This window comes from Neocloeon triangulifer, unplaced genomic scaffold (assembly GCF_031216515.1).
Source record: "Neocloeon triangulifer isolate White Clay Creek 2 clone unplaced genomic scaffold, ASM3121651v1 ptg000001l, whole genome shotgun sequence".
NCBI lineage: Eukaryota > Metazoa > Arthropoda > Insecta > Ephemeroptera > Baetidae > Neocloeon > Neocloeon triangulifer.
The window spans coordinates 4,088,477-4,114,377 of NW_026775544.1; the positions used below are offsets into that span (position 1 = coordinate 4,088,477).

Sequence of the window (25,901 nt, forward strand, 5' to 3'; positions counted from 1 at the left end):
ATTAATAATTGTCGTCGCGAGGTGCAATTCTCGCGATCGACGCCGGCGATTAGAGGGAAAACTCATTTGGCATAGAGGGATTTTCGGCTGCTGTGCGCGGCTCGCGAGATAGAGCGACCCGGAAAAAGGGCCCCGCCCTGAGCAGCGGCAGATAAAGCCAAGGCCGACAAGAGAAAGAAAGAAAGAGGCCCGCCCTGTACCCTGGCAGATGAGAAAACCGCCTTATAAATTTTTCGCTCTGATTGCAATTTGGTCGTGACTTGCGGAGGATGCAGGCCTTGGGACGGCCAAACGCACACGAGGCCTCAAGGCTGCTTTGCCAGGGCAGGGGTGGAGGCGGAGTGGGTGGACGCGGGCGACACCTGCTGACGACGGTCATCATTTTTTGGTGCTCATGACTGCCTGATTAATGCCTGCGCCGCGTTACCTTGGCTCGGCGCATCGATGGTCGCGTGAACGGTGGTCAGGCGCGCGCGCGCGCGACATTTCTTTCTCGCGCGGCGTGTCCGTTACCTTCTTCGCCGCGACCCTGCCGAGCATTAACAAGCAAAGCTCGCGACCGCGGCCAACTACTGCACTTTGGCTCACTCTCATATATACACACTTGGCCGTTCTGTAAAAAAAATAATGCTGATTATGTATGAATTGTTATTGAGCTCAAGAAACAGAGAGAGAGAGGAAAAAAAATACAGTTTAATCAATCATATTGTAAAGACACTGCCTGACTGATCAGGTCACCTAAAGGGCGCAGGAAATAAATAGATTTTCTGATTGATTTTTATTTTGAAATTTTGAATGTATATTTCTAAAGTTTTAAAAGTACTAAGGCAAATTGAGACAACCTTTTATACCTTTTTTTTTTAATTTTAAATCATATTTTCTCCCAGACAAAATAATATATGTGGCGAATTTTGATGCAAATGAATCTTTCATCATTACAAAAACAATTTTTGTGAATTATATTGTATTATATCAAGAGTTATCATTCTAAAAATAAGTAGTTAAAAAATATTAAATTCTTATAATTTTTTCCTTTGATTGAATATTAATTTATCAAATTACATTTAATCACAATCACAATAATTTTTAAATTGAAGTATAAATTTAATAATGTTTAATTTAAAAATAATAAAAATATTTGTTTCCGAGTAGTATCAAAAAAATATATAAATTTTATTCATTTTAGTTTGTTTAAAAAAAAAAACTGTGGTGTTTTTTATTCTAGTGATAAATTTTACGAATTTTACATAATATAAATTTACCAAATTATAATATTATATTTATTGATTTTGAAAGTTTACATTGTAAACTAAATCAATTTTCACGGTCGGTCATTCGTAAATATCTCACATACCTTACACTTCATCATGCATTTGTCCCTTCAATATAAAAAAATTGTTAGTAAAAGTCCTTGAATTTATTCAATGGCACATGCAAAATTTATGTAAATCTGGGCTTACAACTCAAGGATTAAAAAGACGTACTTCCTTGTATTAATCCCAAAGAATATTCTATTGCAGCCCATTCCAAAAAATTTTGATTGGCCCGATAGCCATTAAAACGCATACAACACTTTTGTTCCCAGAAGTCTGAGGACATTTTTGGCAGTCTTTCAGCAACGACGATATAGACTATAGAGGGACGCACTACTTTCACAATACAGTGGATAAGAGTAAAATTCCCAGTGGAAAATATACCTTTCGCGATCCGTGAATCAATTAATTAGCGTTAAATGTAAAAATAAGTAGTATGCGTGCTCTCTCGCAGGTGTATGACCTTCACACTACGTAAATGGCGCAAATCGAAAGAGAGTTAATTAGAAAAAAGGCAAACACGTACATCTCAAGTGGAAAAGGAAATTTTCTGCTCTTTTTTCACCTGCGTTACTCACTTTTAGCTCCTGCGAGCGTCTGCAGACCCGCAGGACGCGGCCGTGGCGCCGGTTGCTCTTCTGCAGAATCGCGTGGACAGTTCGGAGCAGGGCATGGCCGGATGCAGCACAGCCGGCCCTTTTTACTTCACTCAGCTATGCCGACATCTTGCCTAGCCCTGTGCGCTCCGTTCGGCGGTGGCGAGTGGTGTGGCCCAGGGAGCTGCAGCCCTCGGACCCTAAAAGCCGAGTGCAGAGCCGCTAATTAGTCAGGAGACGAGCAATGATTAGCGACCGAGTGAAGAGAGAGTCTTTGTGTCGCTGACAGAGCTGGAGGTGCTTGGGCGATGGCGTCATCCTGGTTGGGACAAACGCGTGCCTCGAATAAAAATGCCTCCGATTTCCTTTTTTCAAGCACGCGTGACTCAAAAGACAAACGGCTCTTCTTTTTCAGCCCATACCTTTGTTGTCTAGTTTGGAAGTCCCACTGTCCACTTTCAGCACACACGCTAGCTGCTTTTAAATTTTATTACCGGCCTATCTGCCCATCTATAACAGGCGGGATTATAAATTTCGTTAGGGCCTCAGGTTGACCTATCAAAATTAATTGTTATCGCCATTTAATAAGATCCATCTTGATCTAACAATAAAAGGAGCCGCGCAATCTTACCAAAAGGAATTCCTTTTTTTTTCTAATAATTTCATTTTCTTCTCATAGCCTCATCTAAACATTTTTATATCTTTGAAATTAATCTAAATATTTTGGAGCCTCAAACTCGTCTTCTACCACTCTCTATTTATAGAATGCTGGTGATAAACTGTTAGTTCGAAAAGTTTTCAAAGCGCTAATTATAACATATAAGGCTGCCCGCTTAACTCTTCTAGAGTGTGTGGCTTTGCATTTATGGGCAGTCTGTTGAGTGCGTGTGTGATCGGAATCATTTACAAAATGCTCGTGCTTGCATATAAATGGGCATATTAAAAAGCAATAACTCGCCAGACAATTGCTTTTTGCGCATGTACGTATGTGTGTAAAAACGACGTTCACCCTTTTTGTCCGTTTCATCTCTTCTCTTTTATTTCCTCTCTCAGCAGATCGAGACAATGCTCTGTTAAAAGCGGCGAAGAATGAGATATGTTCAAATCGTGCCTTTTGATATGAAGGGAATCCCACTAGATAACAATGGGGAAATAGCAGCACACCATAATTTCTATGAGAATATAAACCTTATGAATTGCCTATTTTATTACACATTTTGCTTCTTCTTTTCCTTGAACATTGTAGCTCAAAGTGGAATTCTGTTATAGCAATGAACTCGGTAGGAAGTTGTCTTTTGCTAGGGGCTCTGGGCTCTGATTGATAAAAATCAATGGATCAGCTGGAAAATGGAAAAAGAGCGTGATTATCTTGAGTGGCTCTCGCATTGTTAAAAAAACCTTCTGCTGGAACGCTGGAAGCATTCATGAGTATTTATTAATACATGCACTTTTAATATCTATTTAAATTTTTACTAAAACTTGAATACAAGAATCGATATTAAATTTAGTTGCAAATTGTGTTTATTGATCTATCACAAAGGCAATTGCTGCCCATAACGGGATACATCATTTATACATTCAAAATTATACAAGTTATTATAATTGAGAGAAAAGATGATAATTTTACATACAAATTTTTACAATAACAAAATACAAAAAAAAAAGAAAAATTAACAGTAATAAAGTTCTTTGGACATTTTTTTTTCTTTTTCTGGATGCTGAAAGCTTGCATTTAAATGACTGCCTGATACTTCCGAATGCCGCTTTCTTTGTTCTTTTTTTGCTCTTACTCCTGGCAAAAAACTGCAGCTCAAATTATGTTTAGTAAACAGGCTTTATTTTTAACTGTTTTTTTTAGCAATGAATTAAATCCATGCATTGACCGTACTCCCATTTCAAGATAAAGATTAATGTATATATTTTTTTTCTTATAATTAGTTTTATAAAATATTACATTAAATAAATTGCACAAAATTAACTTGTAACTTAAGTGAAGAAAATCCCTGCTAAATTTAAAGTGCAAAATAATAATTTAAACAACGAGTAAAATATGCAAAAATTGCATAATTAAGTTTTTAATCATGTGAACTAAATATGCATCAATTAATTTAGCGCACATAAATAAGCGCCTATGAATTTAATTAATTATAAAACAAAGTTTATCACCAAATACTATGATTTCTATGAAAGTTTATCCCGTTTTTTTTCATTGTGGCAATTGGTAGCAATCATTTTTCATGAAAAAAAAAACAATAAAAATTAATCAGTTACGCCGTGTTTGCAGGGCTGCCCAAAGTCCCCACTCCATGAAGCTTGAAGTTTTTTGCATGAGTATTATTTTTAAAAACAGCTTGTCAGTACAACGCGCAACACAATTACAATTTCATTTATTAAAGTTATATACAAGGAGACCGTGATTAATTTTAATTTCTTTCGAATTTTATGAATATATTAATATATTAACAATTATTTTTTATTCATTTTCACTCAATGCAACTCATATTATGGCATATTTACTATTTATATCAATTGGAAAATAAATATATAATTGGTTAATTATTTTTATTTGGTTTATTTTTCCCAGAATGAATCAAAATTTTTACATTGCAAGAAAAGAAAAAGCAACAAAATTCATAAATAAAATTGTTGCGAAGGAAACAATGAAATTTTGGACAAAAAGGCGCCATTACAAAATATGGCAAAGATTATTAAATCTTTAGATTTTTCAACATAAAAAGACCCTCTATCTGCCGCAGTAATCCTCTTCAGTCTTGTTAAACTAATTCTTGAAAACTTGTTTTGAATAAAAATAAAAATAAAATTTCGCAACAAGGAAAAACCCAATATCTTCATTTCCATGATCATCTCCTCGAGTGTCAATTTTTCAAACAAAAATTTTCTCCATTATGATTATTATAATTATTTTGTATATTATTGAACCCAATCATTATTATTATTATTAATGAGCTTTACCAATTTTTGAAAATATTTTCACATTTTAACAAAATGTTTTGGTATTTTAATCAATTCGACCAATTTCACGAAGACCTGTATAGTTTGTTGAGTTTTTGCGAAGACGTTTATGGTTTCTCCTTTCCCGAAGATAACAAAAAAATATTGGGTTAATTTTTTTCAACATTTTCTCGGAATTGATTTTTTTCTGTTTTATCATTTTGTGATTTGTTTTTAAACAATTTCATTAAAGCTGTATCTAGCTTAGTGACATTTGTAAAAAGCTCTTGCAAGAAAATAATTATTATTGAATTTTTCAACATTTTTCATTCACATTTTTCCTTTTCGTCATTTGCGCGTTTTTCTCATTATTATAATTTTTGTCACAATTTATTCATTTTTTGATTCAGCCTGGCATAGAGAAGTTCCTCTGCAGTCGCGAGAGTGCTCTGCAGTCACTCCCGCCACGTCCGTCCATAGGACGTTTCCCGATTGGCAGGTGGCGCGTTGATCGTGGCCGTGCATTATTTTGGTTTGTTTTGCAAGGCTGCGTCTGACTGTGAGTTGGCCTCTGACCCCCGGTACTCTAAGCCAGGTCAACGTGAGTTTGTGAAGAATCTTCGTTTGAAGTGAGACGGAACGATGGCCCCAGTGCCTTTAGAGGGGCACCAGGCGCCCGTCGCCGGCGGCCAGGAGGCCCGCGGCGGGTCCTCCGTCTCGCTCAGCCTCCTCATCGACTTCATGGTGCAGAGGACGTACCACGAACTCTCCGTTCTCGCCGAGTTGTAAGAATTAAACCTTGCTTGATTTACCTGCAAATTAAAAATTAATTTAATCCTAAAGGTTGCCGAGGAAAACAGACGTTGAACGCAAAGTGGAGATTTACAACTTCAGCGCCCGGACCCGGCAGTTGTACGTTCGGCTCTTGGCGCTGGTCAAGTGGGCCTCTGGTGCGTCCAAGGTGGAGAAGTCAACCATGATCATGCAATTCCTCGACAAGCAGAGCATGCTGCTGGTTGACACGGCCGACATGCTCACCAGGATCGCCAGGGACACCCTGACGCACGCCCGTCTGCCCAGCTTTCACATTCCGGCGGCCGTCGAGGTCCTCACCACCGGCACCTACTCACGGCTGCCCGCAATCATCAGGGAGAAAATCGTGCCTCCTGACCCAATTACACCCAGCGAAAGGAGGCAAACCTTGCTCAGGTTGAATCAGGTCATCCAACACAGACTGGTTACCTCTGACATTCGGCCGCAAATGCGCAATCTGAAGGTTTGTTTTTGAAATTGACAAGGAAACTCTCATGGACAATTTTTATCTTTTTTATTTATTTGTGATAACTATTGCATTGATTAGATTATTTATTTATTGAAATATAAATTTCTCTGGTGTCAATAATCCTTTAAAAGTTAGAGATCCAGATTTTAAATTCTAAATTCTAAACCATAAAGCTCATATGATTAAAAAAATAAAATGGAGAATTTAAATTCATTTCATATACAAACAAAATTTAAGCTTATAACTAGGCAATTTAGCCACATCCCAGTATTATAAAAAAAACTGGAGATTGAATGATAACTATGATAAGTGATACATTGAAAAACATAATTTGAAATACAATAGAAAAAAATAAAAGAAAACTACTAAAAACTTTTATTTGATTAGAAACAATAGGAGTCATTTGCTTCAGATACTCTTTAAGGATAACCATTTTGAAAAATGTATTATCTTTAACAATAAGATGTCTCAAGAGAATATCCCTCATATGAAATGGTCAAATGGAAAAATCATTCATCAAAAAACAAATTGTACTCTTGCCGTCAAATTTGTTTTGAGCAGTCAAATAAAATGAAATAATAAAATTCCCGAGGAAAAATAAAAAAACTCTTATAACTTTCCCACAACTCATTTTATTTATCCAAATCATGAGCAATCAAAGCTTTCTTCAAACAAAATATTTCTTACATGAAGTGCAAATCTCTTCATTAAATACCTAATTACCTAATATTGGATTTTTCATTTTAGATTGAGGCTGGTCGGGTGACTTTTGTTGTTGACCGTGAGTTTGAAGTGTGCCTCACCGTGATGGGCGAAGGAGAAAACGTTCCCTGGCGTCTTCTCTCGGCAAAGATCCTGGTCGCCGATAAAGACACTGGTGAAGGTCGTCCTTTGGTCCACCCCCTCCAGACACAATATCTGCATGATGTCCTCCAGTCCCGGCTGGTGGATGAAAAACAGCCCCTCTACGAAGTGTACGACGTGCTCCACTTCTTCTGCCTGGCCCTCCGGCTGGAGGTCCTCTACTGCCAGACCATGAGGCTCTGTCGGGACAGACTGGATGACCACATCCGAATCGACGACTACAAACCGGGAAAGTCCCTGAGCATTTCCTACTGGCGTCACCTGCCAGAGCAGCCGCAACACCACTTCACAATCCACACCGACCCACACGACCCTGCCAAGTCACTCGTGGTCACTCACCTGCCGTCCTTGGCCCAAAAGGACTCTGAAATTGTGGACAAAGCACTTTTGATGGAACAGCTGAGCATCGAACGCCTCCTGGTCCAGACAATCTACCTGAGAACAAAGTCAAGACTTGCCGAACTCAAAACAGAATTGGAGACTATGTTGAAAGATGTGGATTGTAAGTTCCATTGTAAATTATATTGACTTTTAAATCATCAGAAGTTTGAAATTTGCAACTGATCAAATCCATTCGAATTTTTCTTATTGAACCCAATAAATGTTTAAAAAATAATTTTACTGTTCAAATATTTTTTGTTCAAGTTAATGCTTTAAATATTTTAATTAGTTTGCTTGTAGTTTGTTAGGAAAGGATCAAATCTTATGAATGCATAATTTTTTAAAATAAGTGGACATTGTTACAGGTCAGTTGCAAGGGTCTCCAGCAATCCTCTCTGTTCCTGTTGTCCAACCTTGTCTGAGAGCCGAACTACTGCTAATCACTGTGGACACTCACTCTGGCTCCTTCTTGGCCCACGTGCCTCAATACTCGTCCCCGATTTTGCCCGAAATTCAAAATTCTCTCAACTACGACCACACTCGCCTTCCCACTTTGCTGCAAGAGTTGCGCTTTTGGATCACTCAGCGGCGATGCGAGAAAACCCTGCAACACCTTCCTGCCACAGCCCACGAGCGTCTGCCAGTCATGCACGCTGCTGATCATCCCATTGCCAAACTCAGTCGGCACAAAATGTTTGTCAGACTGCATCGGCACCAAAGGGTCATTCTGGTTGTGGAGCTAAAGGAGAAGCCGGAATCTCCCTGCGAGGTCAGCTGCAGCTTTTACCTTGTTATGGTAAAGCCTTCAAGCATAGAGGACAGTCCGGAGGATGAAACTATTGAGACAGAATTTCCCAAAACTTATTTAAGGGTAAGATTAAAAAAAAAATAGTCAATCTTGGACGTTTGACTTCATAAAAAACAGCTTCACAAAATTATTAGTAGGACGCATTTATAATAGTTATTGACAAAAACAAAACTGAAAGTTACAATAATTTTCAGGAAAAGCTAGAACATTTTCAGACTAACTGGACTTACAGCCAAGTAATAATTTTAATGACCAACTGTACTACAACCGAACCTAATTAAACTGAGAATTTTCAATTAATTTCCAGGTTCAACATGTTTGCGAGCTCGACTCGTTTGTATCGATGCACGGTCCATGCACTGCTGTGGACGAGTCTTGCGGCCAGAAGAGAAAAATGTCCGACGGGCCTGCAGCAAAAAGGGCCAAACACCCTGCCTATTTCATCCCCGAATTGGCCCACGTTGTGGCCATGTGCGACGAACGCTTGCCCTTTGTGGCCATCGCAGCAGAGTTTTCGCGTCGAGGAATTGCCCACCAAGGAATCCAGGTTGAGGCGGGGGCAACTGCTGTTGTCTTGAGAGTCGTCCAGCTGCCCACCAAAGTGAAACCGATCCTTAAGAGACTGCTTTCGTTGTCTCTTCGTGTGCAGGGCAAAGGAACCAAGGCGTGGCTGGCAGAGTTCATCTTCCATGGGGCTCCTCTGCAGAGTTTGCACCCAAAGGAGCAAGGACTGCGCCGGCCAGTGTACTTCCAGTATGAAATGGTTCCCGAGGAAATTGCGGGAAGGACTGTTGATGCGCTGTTAAGAGATTGGGAGCAGATTTGCAACCTTTATGAGATTGTCTACGACTTGACCGAGTTTTTAAAACATGGTAAATTTTACATAATTTTGAAATTTTGGTTATTATGTTGTTTATTTGCCAAAATTGTTTCATCACAATTTTTTTAGTTTAATTGCACATAATTATGTTTCTTTAACTGTTTCGTTTTATATAGTACTAAATTAAGGGAAAATTATTTTAATAACATTATTTACCACAATTTTAATTATTTTTGAAAATTATGCTAACCAACTATTCCCACAACTTTGGACCCACAGAGGAAAAATGTATTACTTTTTTAAAGGAAAAGGGATTAAATGAGAAGTAGAAAAACTCTTTACAGGATTACAATCTTGCAGGGAATTATGGAATACTAAATTATCCACTATTCTAATTAAAAATATATTATAATATTTTCTTGACGTATAAATTATATTACATTGCATTAACTTTCCTGGCAAAGTTTATTTTAAAAATTATTTCAATTAAAAAATAGTATAAATTTTCGATTTTAACTTTCATTCTTTGCAGATAAATACGGTCTATCTGGAATGATTGCTGTAAAATCATACTCATACAGCCGGCTTGTGCTTTCCTATGGCGCAGATCGATCTGCAACCATGACCGTTTTCTGGTCGCCAGACCACAAGGCATTCCGCCTCATCTTCAGCTCCAACCCTGGCACACCAAACGCCCATGCCGCCGTCAAGGAACAGCTGCAAGCCCACCTAAACCGAAACCGCAGTCTTGCTCAAGTTTTGGTTTTGCTCTGCGAAACCTACGAGCCACTTGTCTCTCTTGGAAAACTTCCTGGATTGCCTCAGTTGGGAGTGCACCAGTCCAAAGCTCCGCAGGTCGCCACACAGGGTTTCACCCTCCTGCCTCAATCGCCCACCCAGATCAGGGTGGTCTACCAAGGAGTTTACTGCCTTGAGGTTCGAATTAGAGGCGGAGGTTTGGTCAGCGTCCGAGACGGTTCCTACAGCCACCTTGATCGAACGCACGTCCTAAGCGATTTCACCCCTACCCAGGGGCTAAAGGTTGGAAGTGAATAACGAAGACAAATATCCATTTAATTTGTTTTCTTCAGGCATTCCTATCTAAATACGTTGACGAGTCGGCTGTGTTTTTGCGTCGTCGCTCACAATCAGAGGATGACAATCCTCCCTCTCCTGTTGTGGCAATGGAGAATGTGTCCAACCCTGGCAGCGCGTCCACCCCGGGACAGTCTGAGAACCAGGCGACAAGCTCACCATCTGTTCCTTCGCCATTCTTGGGAGGCATTCGACCCCAAAGTCCAGCTACCAGAGGTACATTAATAATTTGTAACAATGTTTGAATGGGCATCAAAAATTTGTGCTAATTTTTGTACAGCTGCTGATGCGGCGTCCTCTAATGTCTTGAGGTTTCACCCTCCACATACACCACCTAGCAACCCACACACACCAGCCAGTCCTCACCCGGCCATGGTGAGTGCAGATATCATATTTCTTAAATATATTTTTTATTTTTTTTCCCTCAAACTTTTATGATTTTTTTTTTATCGTTTAACAAATTTTTCAGCATGATATTGGCATAATTATTTCATTTATATTTCATGGTTTCTTCCATATTTTCATTATAAAAGATCAAAAGAAAATTGTTAAAAAAATATATATATAGAATAATCAAAATTTAAAACTAGTAAAACCCTACATTGCCCTGGAACTAGCAGCTTAATGCAACTTAAAGTATTTTTTAATGTCGATTTTTTAATTATCTTTGGTCCATTAAGTGGTTTATGAAGTGAAAATCAATTAGATTTGACAGCGTAACCTATAAAGGTTATATATTCAGTTAAATCACAGAGAAGTTTCTCTCGCAACAATAAGCATTGCTGGTAGTTTTCTGACTGGTGGTTAAGATGGGCTGGTGGTTAAGACTGAGAGTAACAGTGAAAACTCGCGATGTAGTATCAGGAGCGCATGAAGCGGCAGTAGGTAGCTTACCGTGTCAAAAGAAGCCTTTTGTGCTACTGTCTGACTAGGGATTACCAGGATGACGATCATTCAAATAAAAAGCTTTTTTCAAATCAACTCCTCTCTATTTTTAATGCGTTTTGGTCCAACATTAAATTTAAATGGGAAAAAATATTAGATTTAACTTAAAAAATGGTTTGCTCATTGTAAGTAGTGTCTCTCATTGCTGGGTTTGGTTAGTCTTCTGACTGGTGGTTAAGGTTTCTGACTAGTGGTTAAGGTTTTGGACGTGGCGGTTAAGACTGCGAGTAACAGTGAAAACTTGCGATGTAGTATCAGGAGCGCATGAAGCGGCAGAAGGTAGCTTGCCGCGCAATAAGAAGTGTGCAGTTATATAAGTTACACTGTATGAAATTTCATGGTTTTTACTTATTGATTATATTACTATAGAACAATGAAAGCTGTTTAATTTATTTTTATTTATTTCAATATCAATAAAATATTCTTCTCATTTTAAATCCAAAGACTCTAGATAATTTTTCTTGATTTTTCTTCAAAATGTTAAATATATTACTATTATTATTTATTCTTCTAATTCCTTTAAATTATGCTTGGATGTATTTAGTTTCAAAGTAAAGATTGAAATTTGTTAACCAAAATAATTTCTATTTCTTTTCAGGGCCATGGATTTTCGCCAGCATCCTTCAGTCTTGCGTCTCCACCTCCAGCGCCTCCCATTGTAAATCCTTCGCCCACCGTTCTGCCCTCTCCTTCGCCCATCCTCAACTCCCCAAATCCACTTCCATCACCTCTCTTGCCGCAAAGTTCACCCCAGCAACCAATCGGTCAATCACCTGCCGCTGCCAACTTCCCTCAACCCTCTCTTGCAGACTCAAGTCCCTTCCCGTCATCACAGTCGATGGCCTCCTCCCCTGCACCTTCAAACTGGCCCAGCAGTCCGAGCGTTCCTCGGCCTTCACCTGGCGCCGCCCGAGCTCCTGGCCACAGTCCGGCAGGAGGATTTACTCACAGTCCAGACCCTGCCAAACTCACTCCTCACCTATCAAGAATTCTCCCCCAACGGTCTTGGGCTGGAGCTGTACCGACATTACTCACCCATGAGGCCCTCGACTTATTGTGCACTCCTGCACCTCTTCTTCAAACAGCTCAGGGTCCTGTTAGTACCCTGATTGAACCCAGTCCACTTGAAAGATTTTTGGGCTCTTTGTACTTGCGGCGTCAACTCCAGCGATTCATTCAGTCCGAGGAGTGTGTAAGTAGAATACTTATTTTAAGAATTTGAAAATTAATATTTTAAGTATTTTATTAGGAGTTTAAATCAAAACATATTTTATGAACTAAAAAAATAAAGGAATTATTTCATGTACTTCAAGCTTTTTTTTTCAAAAAATTGTTTTATTCATAACAAATTAACAAATTTAGAATTTTCGTAATTGTATAAATTAATCGGCATTTATTCTTATTTAGATGCAATCTATACCAAATCCCGAGCCTGGTGTTGTCCACCTGAAAACAGACACCCTCCTGTGCCGAGTCTTTCAAAACACCACACATCTGCAGTCGCTCCATTTGAAACTCTCACCACTGAATGAGCATGACGAGACTTCCTGGAGCCCAGATGAGTTCCAGATCTTGGAGAAATTCTTTGAAACAAAAGTTGTTTGCCCACCTTTCAAGCCACAAGCACTTTTGGCCTTTGCTAGGATGCTCACCGTTCCCTATAACATGCTCAAGGACTTTGTCCAGATCGTCAGATTGGAACTTGTGAGTACAATCTAATTTTTTATTTTTAAAGTTTTTTTTCTAAATTATTTAATTTTTATAGCTGCCTCAGTTGGGACTGCAGCAAGGACTCAGGTGGTCTGTTCAGTGGCCACTGAGGAATCCTCCGTCAGGAACGCATCTCATACCCACAGGAGTTGCGTCATTCCTGATCTGCCGAAATAAAATTCTCTTCTTCTTGTGCATAACCAGACAAGGCGTCCAGTATCCACCAGGAGTCGAACCTCCGTCTATGATTTTGCCTCTGGTTTATGATCTGCACACCAACATCACTCAACTTGCACAGAAACAGGACCAGAACCAAGTGCACCCTCCTGCTTTTGCTGCAGCCAATTTGCAGATGAAGAGATTTGCTGACTACCATGCCAATGCCAACCTGGACCAGTGTTCTGTTTTTCCTGCACTGAGAGACTTGATGGCAAACTTAGTTTTGCCTAACGAGCCACCACCAATGATGGCACCCATGGCCGCTGCTCAGGTAAATATTGCTAGCAATTTTTATGTAAAAATTTATAGTTTAAATTTCAGCAGGTTGTTGGTTCTCCTGCCATGCAGTCACCTATGGCACAAATGCATCACTCGCCTCTGCCCCCAAATGCGATGGGCCCTGGTCCACAACACCAAGGCTACCCTCCGCAACAACAGCAGGGCTCACCAATGATTAACCCCCACGGCATGATGCCTCAGTAAAAATTATTATTCTTATTAATGTAAAAATTTGTTAGTTGGAATTAATTATAATACAGTCACTATTAATGTAACAATTACTTTTTATTTTTATTTTGATTCAGTTTGCCTTTGTGAGTTGCAACAGGTGAATCTTCACAGCAGTACCTGTAAAATACATCACATTTCAGAAAAATCTAAAAATTAAACATTTTACTTTTCGGACCTTTTGGCGGACACTAATTTTATGAGATTTTCTTGGTCAATGGTGAGCTTCTCGGCGACAGCCATCAACTGCTTCAGCTCTCGAACCGACGAGTCTCTGCAACTCTCTGCATCCACCAGTTTAGTTTGCAGCCGCTCACTGCGACCTTCCGCTCTCCTGCAGCACAGGGCAGTGAGCGGCTAACCCTATGCCAAATGAAACTTACCTCAGCAGTTTCTCTAGAGCCTTGGCTTTGGCATCGCTGTGGTTTGCTTCAGAATGAGCCAGTCTGGCTCTGGCCTCAGCCTCTACTTTCTCCTTGGTCATCATGGCAACTCGTTCCTCAAGCAGTTTACGATCCTTGTCGTAATTGGAACGAAGCTCTTCCAAAAGCCTAAAATAGCATTTTTTTTTATTTTTTTCATTGAAAAAAATTTATTTTACGTTTTGCACTCGTTGATTGAAGACTGATGGTGTTGCTGGGGTACCCTGCTCTCTACCTCTTTCATGGCCTCATCCAACTGCTCTTGCAGAAGTCTGTAGTCCCTTGCAAGTGCTTTCATTTGAGCCTGCTGTTGAGAAAATTCATCATCCTTTTTCATGTCACGATGTCCTGTAATTACTTTAATTAGTTTCAGTCAACGGCTTTTATTTTTAGTTCCTACTTTGTTTGATCAACTGTTCCTCCAGATCTTCAACTCTAGTTTTGTAATCCTCCAGGCGTCCGAGCAATGCAACATTCTCACTGTGAAGACTTTCAACATCTTTGGAAGCAAGTTCTCTCTCATTTCTCTCCATGGCACTCTAAAAATAATGCATTTTAATTTAAATAAAATTCCTAAGACATAAAATAAAAAATTTACCTCATTTCGCACTTCTTCAAGAGCTTCGTGGAGTTGTTCATTTTCGTAAACAACCTCCCTGAGTTCAGCTCCCAATTCCTTCAACCTGAGTTCGTACTTTTCAATGACGGCATCTTTCTCAGAGAGAGCTTCATCGTACGCAGTCATAAGTGGGCCAAGTGTGGTTGGGTCAGCGCGACACCAAGCAGGGGCAATTCTCTCACCATCAGGTACATCACCCTGTCCTTCGATGGCTCGCAGTCTTGTCTCGTAGCGACCCAACTCGACATTCAGCCTCCAAACAAGATTCTCCAAGAGCTCGCGATCCAAGAGAAGGGACTCAGCAGTGTTTGGTCCATTTCTTTTCTGAGGCCTGTGCACCTCAGGAATGTCCTCGTCAGCTAAATCTTCCTGTTGATGTTGATGCACCAGAGCGCCAGCACTTTTGGATCGAGAAGACTGAAAACAAAATTGTAAAAGTTCGAAGCAATTTTTGGGATATGATTATATTAAATTTTTGCCTTGTTTGATCTCGCTGGTCTTGTAGGTTCCATGTCGGTCTGATTATGAGACCTCCTGGTCCTGGAAAAGGTCCTCCGAAGCCTCGTCTGAAATCTCTCAATTAAGCCCTGGCAACCGCAAAACATAACAAACTTACCAGTAGGTCGATATTCATATTGTCAAGCCAAGGGCCAAGCGTGCGGTTGTGCGTGTCGTGACTGGTTCAGACTTGTTTTACCGCCACATGAAAATACATTACCGTGGAAGTTTGGGAAGAGACCGCTAGAGCTACCAAATATCAAAAAGCAAAGAAAGACACGCTTGTAAGTAAAGGAGTTAAATATTTTATTCACATAATTTAGATAAATAGTAGAATTAATGCAAATATCGTGAATAAATTACTTAAAACATTCTTAAATTGTAACTTTTACGCGTATAACTTTATTGAAGTTGGTTATAACACTTAAAAATGTCATATTAGCAGCTCCGAAGTCATTCCTCTCTGATATCTCCTTTCAACAAAATAAAAATAACAGAATAAACAGAAGAACAACGACTTTGAAATTATCTGGATGTCTGTCGTATTGGCAAAAAAATTCATGAGATTTTCACGATGTTATTCCATTGAATAGAGTTGATTAATAGGAAGTATTAAGCTCGGATATAGCTTTAGAATAAAACGAATGGTAAGTTGTGAGGTTTAAAGATACGCTTAGTGCGTATGACGTCCCAAAAATGCCCGAATTCGAGCTTTGTTTTTGTCCTACAAATTTGTCAGTTTTAATTCCTCTACGCTGAATTTAATTAAACTATTCTTAAATAGCAGAGATCTAAGAAAAATATCATTTGATTCAAAAGTTTCCGTCACTGCTATGTAATCCAAACTGCTAATTTTAATTCCGTAATGTGTATAGCTTCAGAATGATTAACCTTCACTTTTTACCTTGAATTCACACCCCCATTTGTTCTTCAATGCTTCACCGATTATAATATTTTTCCAAAAAATTTCAGAAGAATAAAATGTGACAAAAATGCCTGCCACGGAGCTGCGATCCATAGAGTCTCTGCAACCTGCCTACCCAACCTTCATAAACGGAACGACCAGAAATGTGGACATAGTGTGGCTCAACTTCTCTGGGCAGCCGATAGTGTACAAGACCCTGCAGCCACGTCGACCCTTCCGGGTCAACACCTTCGTGACCCACCCGTGGTTGTTCGTTGATGCTGACTCAAGGGACAGACTGCTAGGCCGGGGCCAGCTAATTTACATGCCTGAAGCTCCAAATTCGGAACCCATCAAACGACACACCGTGCTGATCACCATTCCAGTGTATCCTCTGCTCGTCCGATCCCTCCAGGTCCTTCGAGACTGCCTGAAACCAGAAATCATTAACATGTGCATGCAGTCGGAAAAACTTCCGGAGGCAATTCAAGGACTTCGTTTGCCAAAAACTTTGCAAGTGAAGTTGGTTAAGTTCATCAGGTCAAGTCAGGAATTCAGAATAACAAACGCTGAACAGTGATGTGCTTGTTTTTACACACAAATGTACACTTTAATTTTACTTTCGAGGTCTTGCCCCACCCCTACTTGGGCCACCTCCGCCTCTAGGGCCTCCGCGCTGATTGAATCCTGTTAAAAAATTGCAATTAGTGAGACTTGGCAAATTTTGCTTTGAATGTGATTTCTCTTGCCTCCGCGTTGGAACACGCCGCCTCGGCCACCGCGTTGGCCACCTCGAGGACCCTTGTTGTCGCCACGGCCACGACCCTTGGCCATCACCTCCTCTTTAACGTTTTCGATGACGTCGTCGGGGATTCGCAAATACTTGATTGTGCTGCCTCTTATGTAGCATTCAGGCATCCTCCAGAATTTGTCACCATCCTAGAAGATGAACGTTTTTATTGATTCAATCAAACTAAATTATTTGTGGATGTGGAAATAAATGCGTAACAGGCGCCACAAAATTAAATCAATTTTGTTGAAATGTTAAAAAAAGCTTATTGTGCTTATCATTTCTTAAAATACAAAAGCTAGAAGTATATTTAAAGAACAGGCTAATAAACAAACAAAAATATATATTATTTTGGTTGCATTCAGTATCAGCGACTTACTCTTGATGTGCAGATCACCTCTCTCAAGTTAATGTTCATCCAGCTGTCACAATTGACAAGGTGACCGTTGTATGTTTCTCCATTTTTCAATTCAACCAACTGAAAAATAAGATCTTTTATTGTTTATACTAAAAAAACCTGCAGAAAGTCGTTCATGAAAGTATGTATGACAATACAACATACTTGTTTTGAATCTTAGTAATTTAATTTTAAAAAATCAACTGCAGGAAATCTCGAATTTATTTTGATAACTATGAATTAATGCAAAAAAAATATCATTACCATGGGATGATTTTGAGCAGTTCGGAGCAGAGACAGGGGAAGCTGAAAAGTTATAACAAATTTTTACAAACAACTTAGATTTGAATTCAATAAAAATACCATGTTGTCCCTATTTAACGGAACGCAGCTACAGATTCAGTTTTAAATTAGTTAAGAAAACTGCTTTCCTAGCAGATAAGTCGCAAAATCCAGCCGGGAAAGGAGGATTCGAGGGAAAAATCGAAAATTTTTGCAAAAGTCAACAACCGGCTTGAAGCTTGAAAGCTTGAAACAACAAAACAAAAGCCCAACAGGGTAGTGCGCAATTGAGTTCGTAAAGTATCCTGCGCAGATACGTAATATTGATGTTTGCGCAATAAGCCATGGATCTGCCTTCGAAAACCCCACCTGCAATTTCCCACGCGGATGCTGCGCGCAGGATGCGCGGATGTTCAGGATGTTGTTTGTACTTTGTTGTTGTGAATCGTGAAATTTGCTCCCCGAGTTTCTGAATACAATTTGATTAAATTTCGCTCGATTTTCGTCAAGCCAGTCTTCTCGACTTAATGAGAGAGCAAAGCGGCCCGGAAAATTCTCAAAGCAAGCACAGGCAAGTCCGTCAAGTCCGTGTTTTAAAGAGCGTTTCGGACCACGATTATTGGATCGATGAGAGTTCATAATTTGCGGCAAAAAATTGATTAAATTTGCTCATTTAAAGGTAATTGAATTTCCACCTAAATCGACCAAACTGAGACTAATGCAAAGTTTTTTCCAGCATTCGAAAATGTCGGCTGAGAAGGGCGACGTGACTGCCGTGATCATCGTTCCCAAAGAGGAGCCCTCGGAGCCGCTGTACTGCATCCGAGAGGGCTGCACGCGACAGGCCATCCGCAGCCCTGAATGGGAGGACGAGTATTGCTCTGCAGAGTGCGTGGTCGCGCACTGCAAGACGATATTCAACCAGTGGTGCAAGGAGGCCAGACAGGCCGCCGACCTGAACAATATTAGTGCGGAGAAAAAGTAACCATGAAATGAGAAACACAAGATAAGTTCCTTTCCCTATAGCATAGATTTATTGGCAACAATTTGGTGCTATTGATCAAGAAGTGATGAAAGACAGAAAAATATTTGTTCGGTTGAGAGACTCGTTGTTCCTTCATTTGTTCAGCTGCTTGCTTCTTGCCGTGGAGGCCTCGATGGCGTCCATGACGGCCACACTGCATTTTTAAAAATTAAAGAAGAATTAAATGTATATCAAGTTAGACACGAATGCGTGAGTTTTTGTAAGAAAAGTTTTTTACAAGGTCTGCTCGAAAGGCAGTTTTTTCGAATAAGGAACAAATCAAAAATTTTAAATAATAACTGTTGCCTTGGCAAATTTGTGAAACTCTTTTTACTTTCAAAAATATATTATATCATAGGCGGTAGCATTCAAAATAGATTTAAGTCGAAATCGTTCCTTCTTATAATGTAAAATCAAGAAATAAATTTATATGGAAAAAATTAAATTGTACTTGAAATTTTGTCCTTTTTTGAGAGCGTGGAGCCCAGCAATGGTGGTGCCAGCAGGACTGCAGACCTCGTCCTTGAGCAGTCCAGGGTGCTTTCCAGTTGTCTGGACCATTTTAGCGGCGCCGAGCACCATTTGGGCTGTCAGTCTGTTAGCCATGTCTCTTGGAACTCCTTGGGCCACGGCACCGTCGGCCAGGGCCTCGATGAACTGGTAGACAAAGGCTGGGCCACAACCCACCAGGGCGCCTCCGGCGTCCACCAAAGTCTCGGGCACTTCTTCGGCGAGACAGTTTCCAGCTTAAATCAAAATTATTTTAAAGTTTCACCTCAGTTCGAAGGTCTTGCTCAAGATCAACATAAATATAAGCTAAAAAGATCCTATTATTTTGCAAACTTTAAAAGGTTGATGTGAATTTTAATTTAATCAAATTTTGAATTTTTATGGCCTAGTTTCCCAAAGAAGGAAGAGCTAATTTTTAAAATATCATTTCTGGGATTAATCGCAGCTATCCTTAAGATGAGTGAAAATCTGAAAAAGATATGAATTTTTATAAAAATTACTCCAATTGATTTTTGAGCAAAGCCTTTCTTTTAATCTAATTTATGAAACTTCAATGATTTACCTCCAAAAATCAATTTGGCAATTTCAATATGTTCTCTTGGTGTGTAAGGATCGGCACAAATCACCGTGGCGCCTAAACCGGCCATCATTGGGGTGTTGGGCATTGTCCGAACCACAGCAGCATTACCCCGGAGAACACCTTTCCCTATGATGTTATCCCGTATAGCACCAGTGCTGATTCCAGCCATCACAGATATGTAGAGAACCTCTTTATTTGCTGGTAATCGCTCTGTCCATTGTCCTTGAAATTGCTGCGGTTTCAAGGCCAGGATGACAACTTCACTGGCGGTGGCAACCTCACAGTTACTGCGCACCGTTTGTGCCCCAGCGTCCTTCCATTTTCCCAAATTCCGGTCACTCGGTGCCGAAACTGTCACTTGGCCAGCAGGGAGCCCTATTTTAAAATTTATTACTGAAATAATTCTAATGGTCATTGAAGAAAATTCTACCTGCATTTAGGAGGTTTTGGAAAATGGCCCAAGCCATGTTTCCAGCACCAATGAAACCAATGGTCAGATCGGAAAGACTTTTAGTTGATGACATTGTGCCTCACTTTGCTATTGAAAAATTGCAAAATCAGCAAATATATTTCAGTAGCTCCATTAAAATAACAGTAATTCCTCTAATATTTTATAAAACTTTAAATTTTTGGTAGATTAAAATTTTATCTCTAAATTTTTACTGCGCATAGAGAATTATAAACAGATTTATCCAGATAAACACTGGTTGGTGCCAATTTAAGAAAGTTTATTTATTTTTCACTGCATTAAGTCTTAAATTTTGCTTTTATTATCATTAAAATTAAATACTTGCCCTGCCTTATTAATTTTTTTTTAAATCTCAGATATTAACGCTAAAAAGCAAAAGAGTGACTTCTTGGAAAAAATATCTCTGGAAAATATTAATTAAACGGACATTGATGGTTTAAAATTTAAAACGGACTAAGAAAATTATCCAAAATAATAAAAAATTATATCTGCATTAGATCAAAGCCTATGTTTACGTTGCTCCACTCCTTGTCCTTGCTGGAATGCAGATGATGAAACAGGACTTGACGGTCCAGTTGCAGTTTTCATTCAGCGGTGTCAAATCTCTGGGCGAACTTTTGTTTTGACTCGCAGCCAGGCCGATGACCTCGAGGTGCTGCGATCTAGAGGAGAGCACGAAAAGGACGAGCGCTTTGATCTGCATTTTGAACGTCGCTCGCTGTTCCGTTAATTCGCCGCCAATTGTGTGTGCATTTATTTCCTGCATGTCTCCTTTTCTTTCCTCCGGGTGACTGATGTTGAAAAGTCACGCTCGCCAATTCTCGCGCAACACGCCGCGCCGTGAGTCGTTGGAAAATGCACACATTCTTTATAATAATTCTTCACTTCGCAAACGTCTCCCTCCCTATTACAAAATGCAAAAAAATCATCATTGCTATAGAAAATAAATAATACTTTTTGCATAACTGCTTTTATATCTAGCGGTACTTTAACAGTCATATTCATTAATTAATAGGAAAAGTCGCTTTTTTTCTGCCGTTGAATGCAGTTCTAATGGACAACCATAATCATATAAAATGTGTAGTTAAAATAATAATTAATAATGCTTCCAATTATTAAGGAAGCTTACGACCCATTAAATTAATTTATTAATGACGGCTCTACTGGCTCAAGCATTGCAAAAACTTTAACAAGAGCAATTTTTATTGAAATATTTTGCTAATTTTCTGTTTGCCTTATGAAATGTTAATTCGCTTAAAAATTTTAAATATGAAATTCTGCAATAATGAAAGTAAAGTTACATTCTCTATGATACAGTAAAACTTTTAAATGAAAAAAAAAGATCATAAAGTTCAACGCAAACAACTGAAACAACGAGTATAGTACCTTCTAAATTTAAAAGAAAATATATAATTATTTAGTACTCAATTTATTTTATTAATATAGAGTTTTTATAGAATCATGCGAATCATGTAATGTTCTTAAATACAATTAACATTTTGTTATTTGTTTATTCTCCATTCATTGTAAACATTAGTAACAATAAATATGCATTAAATCATAAAAAAGTGCTTTATATTCATAAAATGCTACCTTGTCTAAAGAGTACGCGCAACACAAAAGTAAAAAATATTTTTTAAATGCCATTCAAATTGTATGGCATTCGATTTTTTTTCAACTGTTTTTTCAAAGCTAATGTAATTTTGGAAATATTTTTTAAAAACATATTACGTATGCACTATGCAGTTGTTTTTGCAATGAATTTTTATGAAGATCATTTTGTGGTGAAATATAAAATTCCTCTAACGTTTTGTATTTCATTTTGTACGTTTTCAAGTTTATATTTCAAACCTTTTTGAACAACGTCCTTGGGTAATCGTGCGTCATCAGCTGCGGGTGCAGAGCCTGCAGATATTATATATCTGCTCTCACGCCAAGCGCTGATGGAAGAGCAGCGCAATTTCAAATTACACGGACCGCTAACTTTTCTGACCGAAATTAAATGCTCCACAAGCGCATCCTCCTCCTCTCGCATATTTTCCTTCGGTCTCCTCTTCTTGTATATATATTTTTTTTTTTTAAATTTACGGCTGCTCCGCGCGCAGCGGAGATAATGACCGGCTGATAACAAACGCGAGAGAGATGCAGTGGATTTTCTGCCAGGCCAGGAATAACTGTGCTTCATTTCAATTCCTTCACGTCTCACGCTTCGCTTCAGCGCCTGATGGAGCGACGAACCTTGGTGTTCGTTTTTCTTTCGACCACCACCTGCTCCTAGAGCTCCTCACCAGCGCAGTCCGCTCGCAACCGTCCTTCAGCCAAGTGCACCCGATTTATTCGGGTTTGCATTGCATGACGTGACCATGGTGCCTGTCCTCCTCGTCCTCTGCCTCCAGGTCGGATTAAATTCCTTTCTTTTATTTTAATTTATTAAAAAGCCCTAAATAGCTATGGTGAAAAAAATACGGTTACAAGGGTTCAAAAATTTAATTTATTTCGACTTATTTCAACGCCAATACTATCTAACTTTAAAACAGCAAAATAGGTATGCGCGTATTATTTATAAATTTTGTGAAATCAATTTAACTTTACAGTAACTATATATAGAAGTCACATCATGTTTCAACGAATTTCATTTCAATTATATAAAAAAATTATAACAACTTTATTTAAGGAATTCATCCAGATATCATTTATTAATCCAAGTGCTGGTGATTTTTGAAGCTACAAAATATTTCAATCTTGTAGAATAAAAAACTAAAATTTTTGAACTCTGTCAATTAAACTTAATCTGTTATATTTTAATTTGGTGATGGTTTAACTGTAAGTGAAATGGTTTTGCTTTATAGGCTTACTTGAGGCTAACAGGAGCGGACCGAGGAGAAATTAACTCTGTAACAGGTACAAAATTAATATTAGAATTTAATTAAATGGCGTTTCAAGCAATGTCATGGGCTCTTCTAATTATCCACTTTTTGCTTCTGGCGTTGTATTATTTGGCAATTATATATTTGCCGAGAACAAACCGTTTTTGTTTTACACACCTTCATTAGGTTATATTTTAACCCGATATTTTTTACTGCCAACATCCTCCGAACGCCTTTTATGTTATGCGCCTGACATCCTGTTACGTAAATGAAGGGACAGCTAAGGGAGATTATCTCACACATTTGGCATTGTCGCCGCCGCGCACACGTCCTCATTATTTTATTTTCCACGCTTGATAAAATCCGTTAACTCCATTTAATTACTAAATCATTCATATAACCCAAAATAAATTAAAAATATCACAATAATTTCAATTTAACACTGTCAGTTTTGCATAATTTAAGTTATATATTGATGTACTTATATAATGATAATAAAATATCACTGCTAAAGCAGATTTATTTTGGCAGTGTATTATTTATAATCAACACTGCTTTACTTTTATTACTGATTTAGTAAAGTAAAATTAAATTCAAACCTTCTCAGAATTATCTCAAAATGAAAATCAAATGTATTATATCATTAATGAGGATGGCAATTTAAATTTTAAATTTAAAAAATTAATAATAAATAATTCAAACGATTTTGGTAATTTTTTAGAAAATTATTGAAACACTCCCATAAAAAATTTTGAATTGTCAGTAAACACTTTTTTACGTTTCAAATAAAACTAATTTTAAAAAGTGGATATTGCATTTAATAAGTTAAAATCACATAAATAAAATCAGAAGTTTATAATGCAATAACAAATTAAAATTTGTTTCATTTATTTCTATAATTAAGATATTTTTGTGTTTTAATTAATCTGTCATAATTTTGTTGTTATCTTTCTAAGCAAAAACATTGCTCTTTCAGATTTGGAGACGCAATGTTCGTCGTCGGTCATGCAAATCACCGTGCACTTCTCAGCGCCGTTCCACGGCCTCCTGCACGCCCGCGGTTTCCCCAGCGAGTGCCTGGTGCAGGGAACGGGACTGCGATCGCTCACACTGTCCCTGCCAACCTCGTCCTGCGGAGTCAGACTCACGCAGGACCTGCACTTCCAGGCGGCCGTTGACATCCAGTTTGATGGAAAACTGCAGCTGGCGCTCGACGAGCGGCGCCTTGCCTCTTGCGTCGCGCCCCTTGAGGACAACGAGATTTTCACAGAAGCGGCACCACCGGGGACGCCGCACCACCAGGCCCTCCGATCTTCCTCGAGGGAAATGGAATTTGAACCTGCCAGGTGATTTCATTATTTGTTTGCAAAATCCTTCACACAATCATCATTTTTTTATAATTAATTTAATATGATTTAAAATTTCCTAATTTGCTCATTTTTTCTCTAAATTTTTAGCTGAAAATTTAATTTTCTTAATTAATATTTGATAAAATAATTTAGTTAATATTTCTGTTTCTTAAATAAATATAGAATTTAAAAGCTAAAAAAGTCTCTATTGAATTTTAATGGATAGTATATTAAATTATTTAAATTCAAATAATTTATAGTTTGGTGTAGAAAAATATTTTGACCAATTTCACTGTTTCGAAGGGCTTGGATGGAACTTGAGGCTTCAGGCGGAAAAGGGGTGGCCCTGGTTGGCGAACCGGTGCGGCTGAGAGTGAGGACCAAGGGCATTGATGGTCTCAAGATGCGGATCACCGACTGCGTAGCTCACGAGGGTGCCGGTGAATCTCCTCAAAAACTGCTGGATGAGCTCGGTTGTCCCATTGAACCGCAGGTCCTAGGTCACTTCAACTACACCAAGCAGGGCGCCCTTGCCATTTTTCCTGCCTTCAAGTTCCCGGACAGGGAAAGTCTGCACCTGCAGTGCGTTCTGATGCTCTGCAGGGACGCGTGTCCGGTCGGCCGCTGCCGCGACAACACGATGGCGGCGTCCGGTGGAGTTCACTCGCAGGTTGTGCGCAAGATCAAAGTCTTCAACAGTCTCAGGGTGGCCGCCCCTGGTATCGAGATGGAGGCCAATGAAGTTGCTGATTTTCAAAGTAATAAAAAATTGATTTAAAAATTAACCCTAAATTTCTAATGATAAATTTGACATTTTAAAATAGGATTAATTATGAGTTAAATTCAATTGATTCACATTGAAAATATTAAATTTACATCTACAGAATTTAATTCATTATTGCATTCTAAATTATTCTTGTGAGCCAAATTATAAATTATTTTAATATTTTTTTTTTCATGTTTTATAGGACAAGACGATGTTGAAGTTGAGAAACTGGAGAGGAACTTTTGTCTTTCAGCTCCGAAATTGGCGCTAGCCCTGGCCCTGTTAGGACTGTTGCTTGTCCTTGCAGTTGGAGTGGCTCTTTTCTCAGCGACGGCCAGTCGTCGAAAACCATACGTTCGGGTCATTTATTAGATTTATGTTTATGTAGGGAAAAAAATTACACATATCAAATTGACATCTGTGATCTCTTGTGGTGGCGGAGGGAAAATACTCATCTTTTTGGTTTAACGGTTGGGGTTTTGAAACATTTTGTGTTCTTTTTTGTGTACAATTTGGCAAATAGTACATTAAAGAGAATGTTCAAAATAAATCTAATTTTATATAAAATAAAATGAATTTTGTTGTTTGATTTAAATTATATTGTAAACACATCAATATAAAAATTTTTAATTTTAATTTATAAAGTTATACATTTAAACTGCAAGTTTTACATTTTTTATTAATCAATTTCCTAATAAATTTCTGGCATATTTTATTGCTGACGTATCAATTGTTAACAAAATTGCGCCGCTGCAAACGTCGGTTGAAAATTAAATCAACAAAAAATTGTATGACAGGAAGTTGGCGGGCCGTGGCGGGCCGCACTTGTTTGATTATTCTCCACACGACCAATGAACGAGGCGTTCCTTCAAGGAGCCTCACCTGCCCCCACTCCCGAGCATTGAGATCATCTGCTCCATTGTGAATCTGCA

At 38.7% G+C, this 25,901-nt stretch overlaps 6 protein-coding genes across 14 annotated transcripts; 3 read left to right on the forward strand and 3 right to left on the reverse strand.

Moving 5' to 3' along the window:
* The first annotated feature begins 5,314 nt into the window (after window positions 1-5,314).
* On the forward strand, window positions 5,315-13,542 carry LOC132199527 (mediator of RNA polymerase II transcription subunit 14). 5 transcript variants are annotated; one of them, XM_059624334.1, is made up of 13 exons: window positions 5,315-5,646; window positions 5,705-6,137; window positions 6,891-7,509; window positions 7,739-8,259; window positions 8,391-8,432; window positions 8,504-9,068; window positions 9,549-10,057; window positions 10,108-10,327; window positions 10,392-10,486; window positions 11,655-12,248; window positions 12,464-12,760; window positions 12,822-13,256; window positions 13,310-13,542. In XM_059624334.1, exons 1-13 carry the CDS (start codon window positions 5,504-5,506, stop codon window positions 13,466-13,468), a joined length of 4,632 nt encoding a protein of 1,543 aa, XP_059480317.1. In that variant the 5' UTR covers window positions 5,315-5,503; the 3' UTR covers window positions 13,469-13,542. The 5 variants fall into 5 exon arrangements, with proteins under 5 accessions (XP_059480317.1, XP_059480312.1, XP_059480334.1 ...); XM_059624329.1 differs by having other exon boundaries at window positions 5,321-5,646; window positions 13,307-13,542; XM_059624342.1 differs by having other exon boundaries at window positions 5,326-5,646; window positions 7,754-8,259; window positions 13,307-13,542.
* LOC132199564 (protein Cep89 homolog) lies at window positions 13,529-16,334 on the reverse strand. 2 transcript variants are annotated; one of them, XM_059624386.1, is made up of 8 exons: window positions 15,150-16,334; window positions 15,013-15,099; window positions 14,513-14,950; window positions 14,315-14,453; window positions 14,094-14,262; window positions 13,876-14,043; window positions 13,671-13,826; window positions 13,529-13,612 (listed from the first exon to the last, which is right to left on the reverse strand). In XM_059624386.1, exons 1-8 carry the CDS (start codon window positions 15,165-15,167, stop codon window positions 13,543-13,545), a joined length of 1,245 nt encoding a protein of 414 aa, XP_059480369.1. In that variant the 5' UTR covers window positions 15,168-16,334; the 3' UTR covers window positions 13,529-13,542. The 2 variants fall into 2 exon arrangements, with proteins under 2 accessions (XP_059480369.1, XP_059480377.1); XM_059624394.1 differs by having other exon boundaries at window positions 13,671-13,776; window positions 15,150-15,413.
* Window positions 15,520-17,031, forward strand: LOC132199590 (von Hippel-Lindau disease tumor suppressor). Its single transcript, XM_059624428.1, has 2 exons — window positions 15,520-15,678; window positions 16,004-17,031. Exon 2 carries the CDS (start codon window positions 16,024-16,026, stop codon window positions 16,513-16,515), a length of 492 nt encoding a protein of 163 aa, XP_059480411.1. The 5' UTR covers window positions 15,520-15,678; window positions 16,004-16,023; the 3' UTR covers window positions 16,516-17,031.
* LOC132199595 (U6 snRNA-associated Sm-like protein LSm4) lies at window positions 16,464-17,665 on the reverse strand. Its single transcript, XM_059624441.1, has 5 exons — window positions 17,486-17,665; window positions 17,387-17,428; window positions 17,105-17,203; window positions 16,685-16,874; window positions 16,464-16,622 (listed from the first exon to the last, which is right to left on the reverse strand). Exons 1-5 carry the CDS (start codon window positions 17,486-17,488, stop codon window positions 16,552-16,554), a joined length of 405 nt encoding a protein of 134 aa, XP_059480424.1. The 5' UTR covers window positions 17,489-17,665; the 3' UTR covers window positions 16,464-16,551.
* A 735-nt stretch (window positions 17,666-18,400) lies between these two features.
* Window positions 18,401-20,675, reverse strand: LOC132197075 (pyrroline-5-carboxylate reductase 3). Of its 4 annotated transcripts, none has more exons than XM_059620143.1 (5): window positions 20,480-20,514; window positions 19,949-20,056; window positions 19,501-19,893; window positions 18,880-19,174; window positions 18,403-18,582 (listed from the first exon to the last, which is right to left on the reverse strand). In XM_059620143.1, the coding sequence occupies exons 2-5, from the start codon at window positions 20,040-20,042 to the stop codon at window positions 18,522-18,524; spliced, it is 843 nt and encodes a 280-aa protein (XP_059476126.1). In that variant the 5' UTR covers window positions 20,043-20,056; window positions 20,480-20,514; the 3' UTR covers window positions 18,403-18,521. The 4 variants fall into 4 exon arrangements, with proteins under 4 accessions (XP_059476131.1, XP_059476126.1, XP_059476118.1 ...); XM_059620135.1 differs by lacking the exon at window positions 20,480-20,514 and adding an exon at window positions 20,313-20,458; XM_059620127.1 differs by having other exon boundaries at window positions 18,404-18,582; window positions 20,503-20,663.
* A 1,430-nt stretch (window positions 20,676-22,105) lies between these two features.
* LOC132197063 (uncharacterized) lies at window positions 22,106-25,538 on the forward strand. Its single transcript, XM_059620115.1, has 5 exons — window positions 22,106-22,383; window positions 22,837-22,888; window positions 23,831-24,200; window positions 24,507-24,961; window positions 25,172-25,538. Exons 1-5 carry the CDS (start codon window positions 22,351-22,353, stop codon window positions 25,339-25,341), a joined length of 1,080 nt encoding a protein of 359 aa, XP_059476098.1. The 5' UTR covers window positions 22,106-22,350; the 3' UTR covers window positions 25,342-25,538.
* Window positions 25,539-25,901: the final 363 nt, after the last annotated feature.

Bases quoted from the DNA above. Each gene is read 5' to 3' on its own strand.
- LOC132199527 (XM_059624329.1), top strand. From the start codon at position 5,504: ATGGCCCCAGTGCCTTTAGAGGGGCACCAGGCGCCCGTCGCCGGCGGC. The intron at 6,138-6,890 runs GTTTGTTTTTGA...TTTTCATTTTAG, and splicing joins CGCAAATGCGCAATCTGAAG to ATTGAGGCTGGTCGGGTGAC. The intron at 10,058-10,107 runs GTTGGAAGTGAA...TGTTTTCTTCAG, and splicing joins CCCCTACCCAGGGGCTAAAG to GCATTCCTATCTAAATACGT.
- LOC132199564 (XM_059624386.1), bottom strand. The intron at 14,454-14,512 runs GTAAATTTTTTA...CATTATTTTTAG, and splicing joins TTGAAGAAGTGCGAAATGAG to AGTGCCATGGAGAGAAATGA. The intron at 14,263-14,314 runs GTAGGAACTAAA...AAGTAATTACAG, and splicing joins GGAACAGTTGATCAAACAAA to GACATCGTGACATGAAAAAG.
- LOC132199590 (XM_059624428.1), top strand. From the start codon at position 16,024: ATGCCTGCCACGGAGCTGCGATCCATAGAGTCTCTGCAACCTGCCTAC.
- LOC132199595 (XM_059624441.1), bottom strand. The intron at 17,204-17,386 runs GTAATGATATTT...CTTATTTTTCAG, and splicing joins CTGCTCAAAATCATCCCATG to TTGGTTGAATTGAAAAATGG. The intron at 16,623-16,684 runs GCAAGAGAAATC...ATTTTTTAACAG, and splicing joins CGGCGTGTTCCAACGCGGAG to GATTCAATCAGCGCGGAGGC.
- LOC132197075 (XM_059620143.1), bottom strand. From the start codon at position 20,042: ATGTCATCAACTAAAAGTCTTTCCGATCTGACCATTGGTTTCATTGGT. The intron at 19,894-19,948 runs GTAGAATTTTCT...ATTTTAAAATAG, and splicing joins CCAAAACCTCCTAAATGCAG to GGCTCCCTGCTGGCCAAGTG. The intron at 18,583-18,879 runs GTACAATTTAAT...TTAAAAATGCAG, and splicing joins AAAAAAGGACAAAATTTCAA to TGTGGCCGTCATGGACGCCA.
- LOC132197063 (XM_059620115.1), top strand. From the start codon at position 22,351: ATGGTGCCTGTCCTCCTCGTCCTCTGCCTCCAG. The intron at 22,384-22,836 runs GTCGGATTAAAT...TTTGCTTTATAG, and splicing joins TCCTCGTCCTCTGCCTCCAG to GCTTACTTGAGGCTAACAGG. The intron at 22,889-23,830 runs GTACAAAATTAA...TTGCTCTTTCAG, and splicing joins AGAAATTAACTCTGTAACAG to ATTTGGAGACGCAATGTTCG.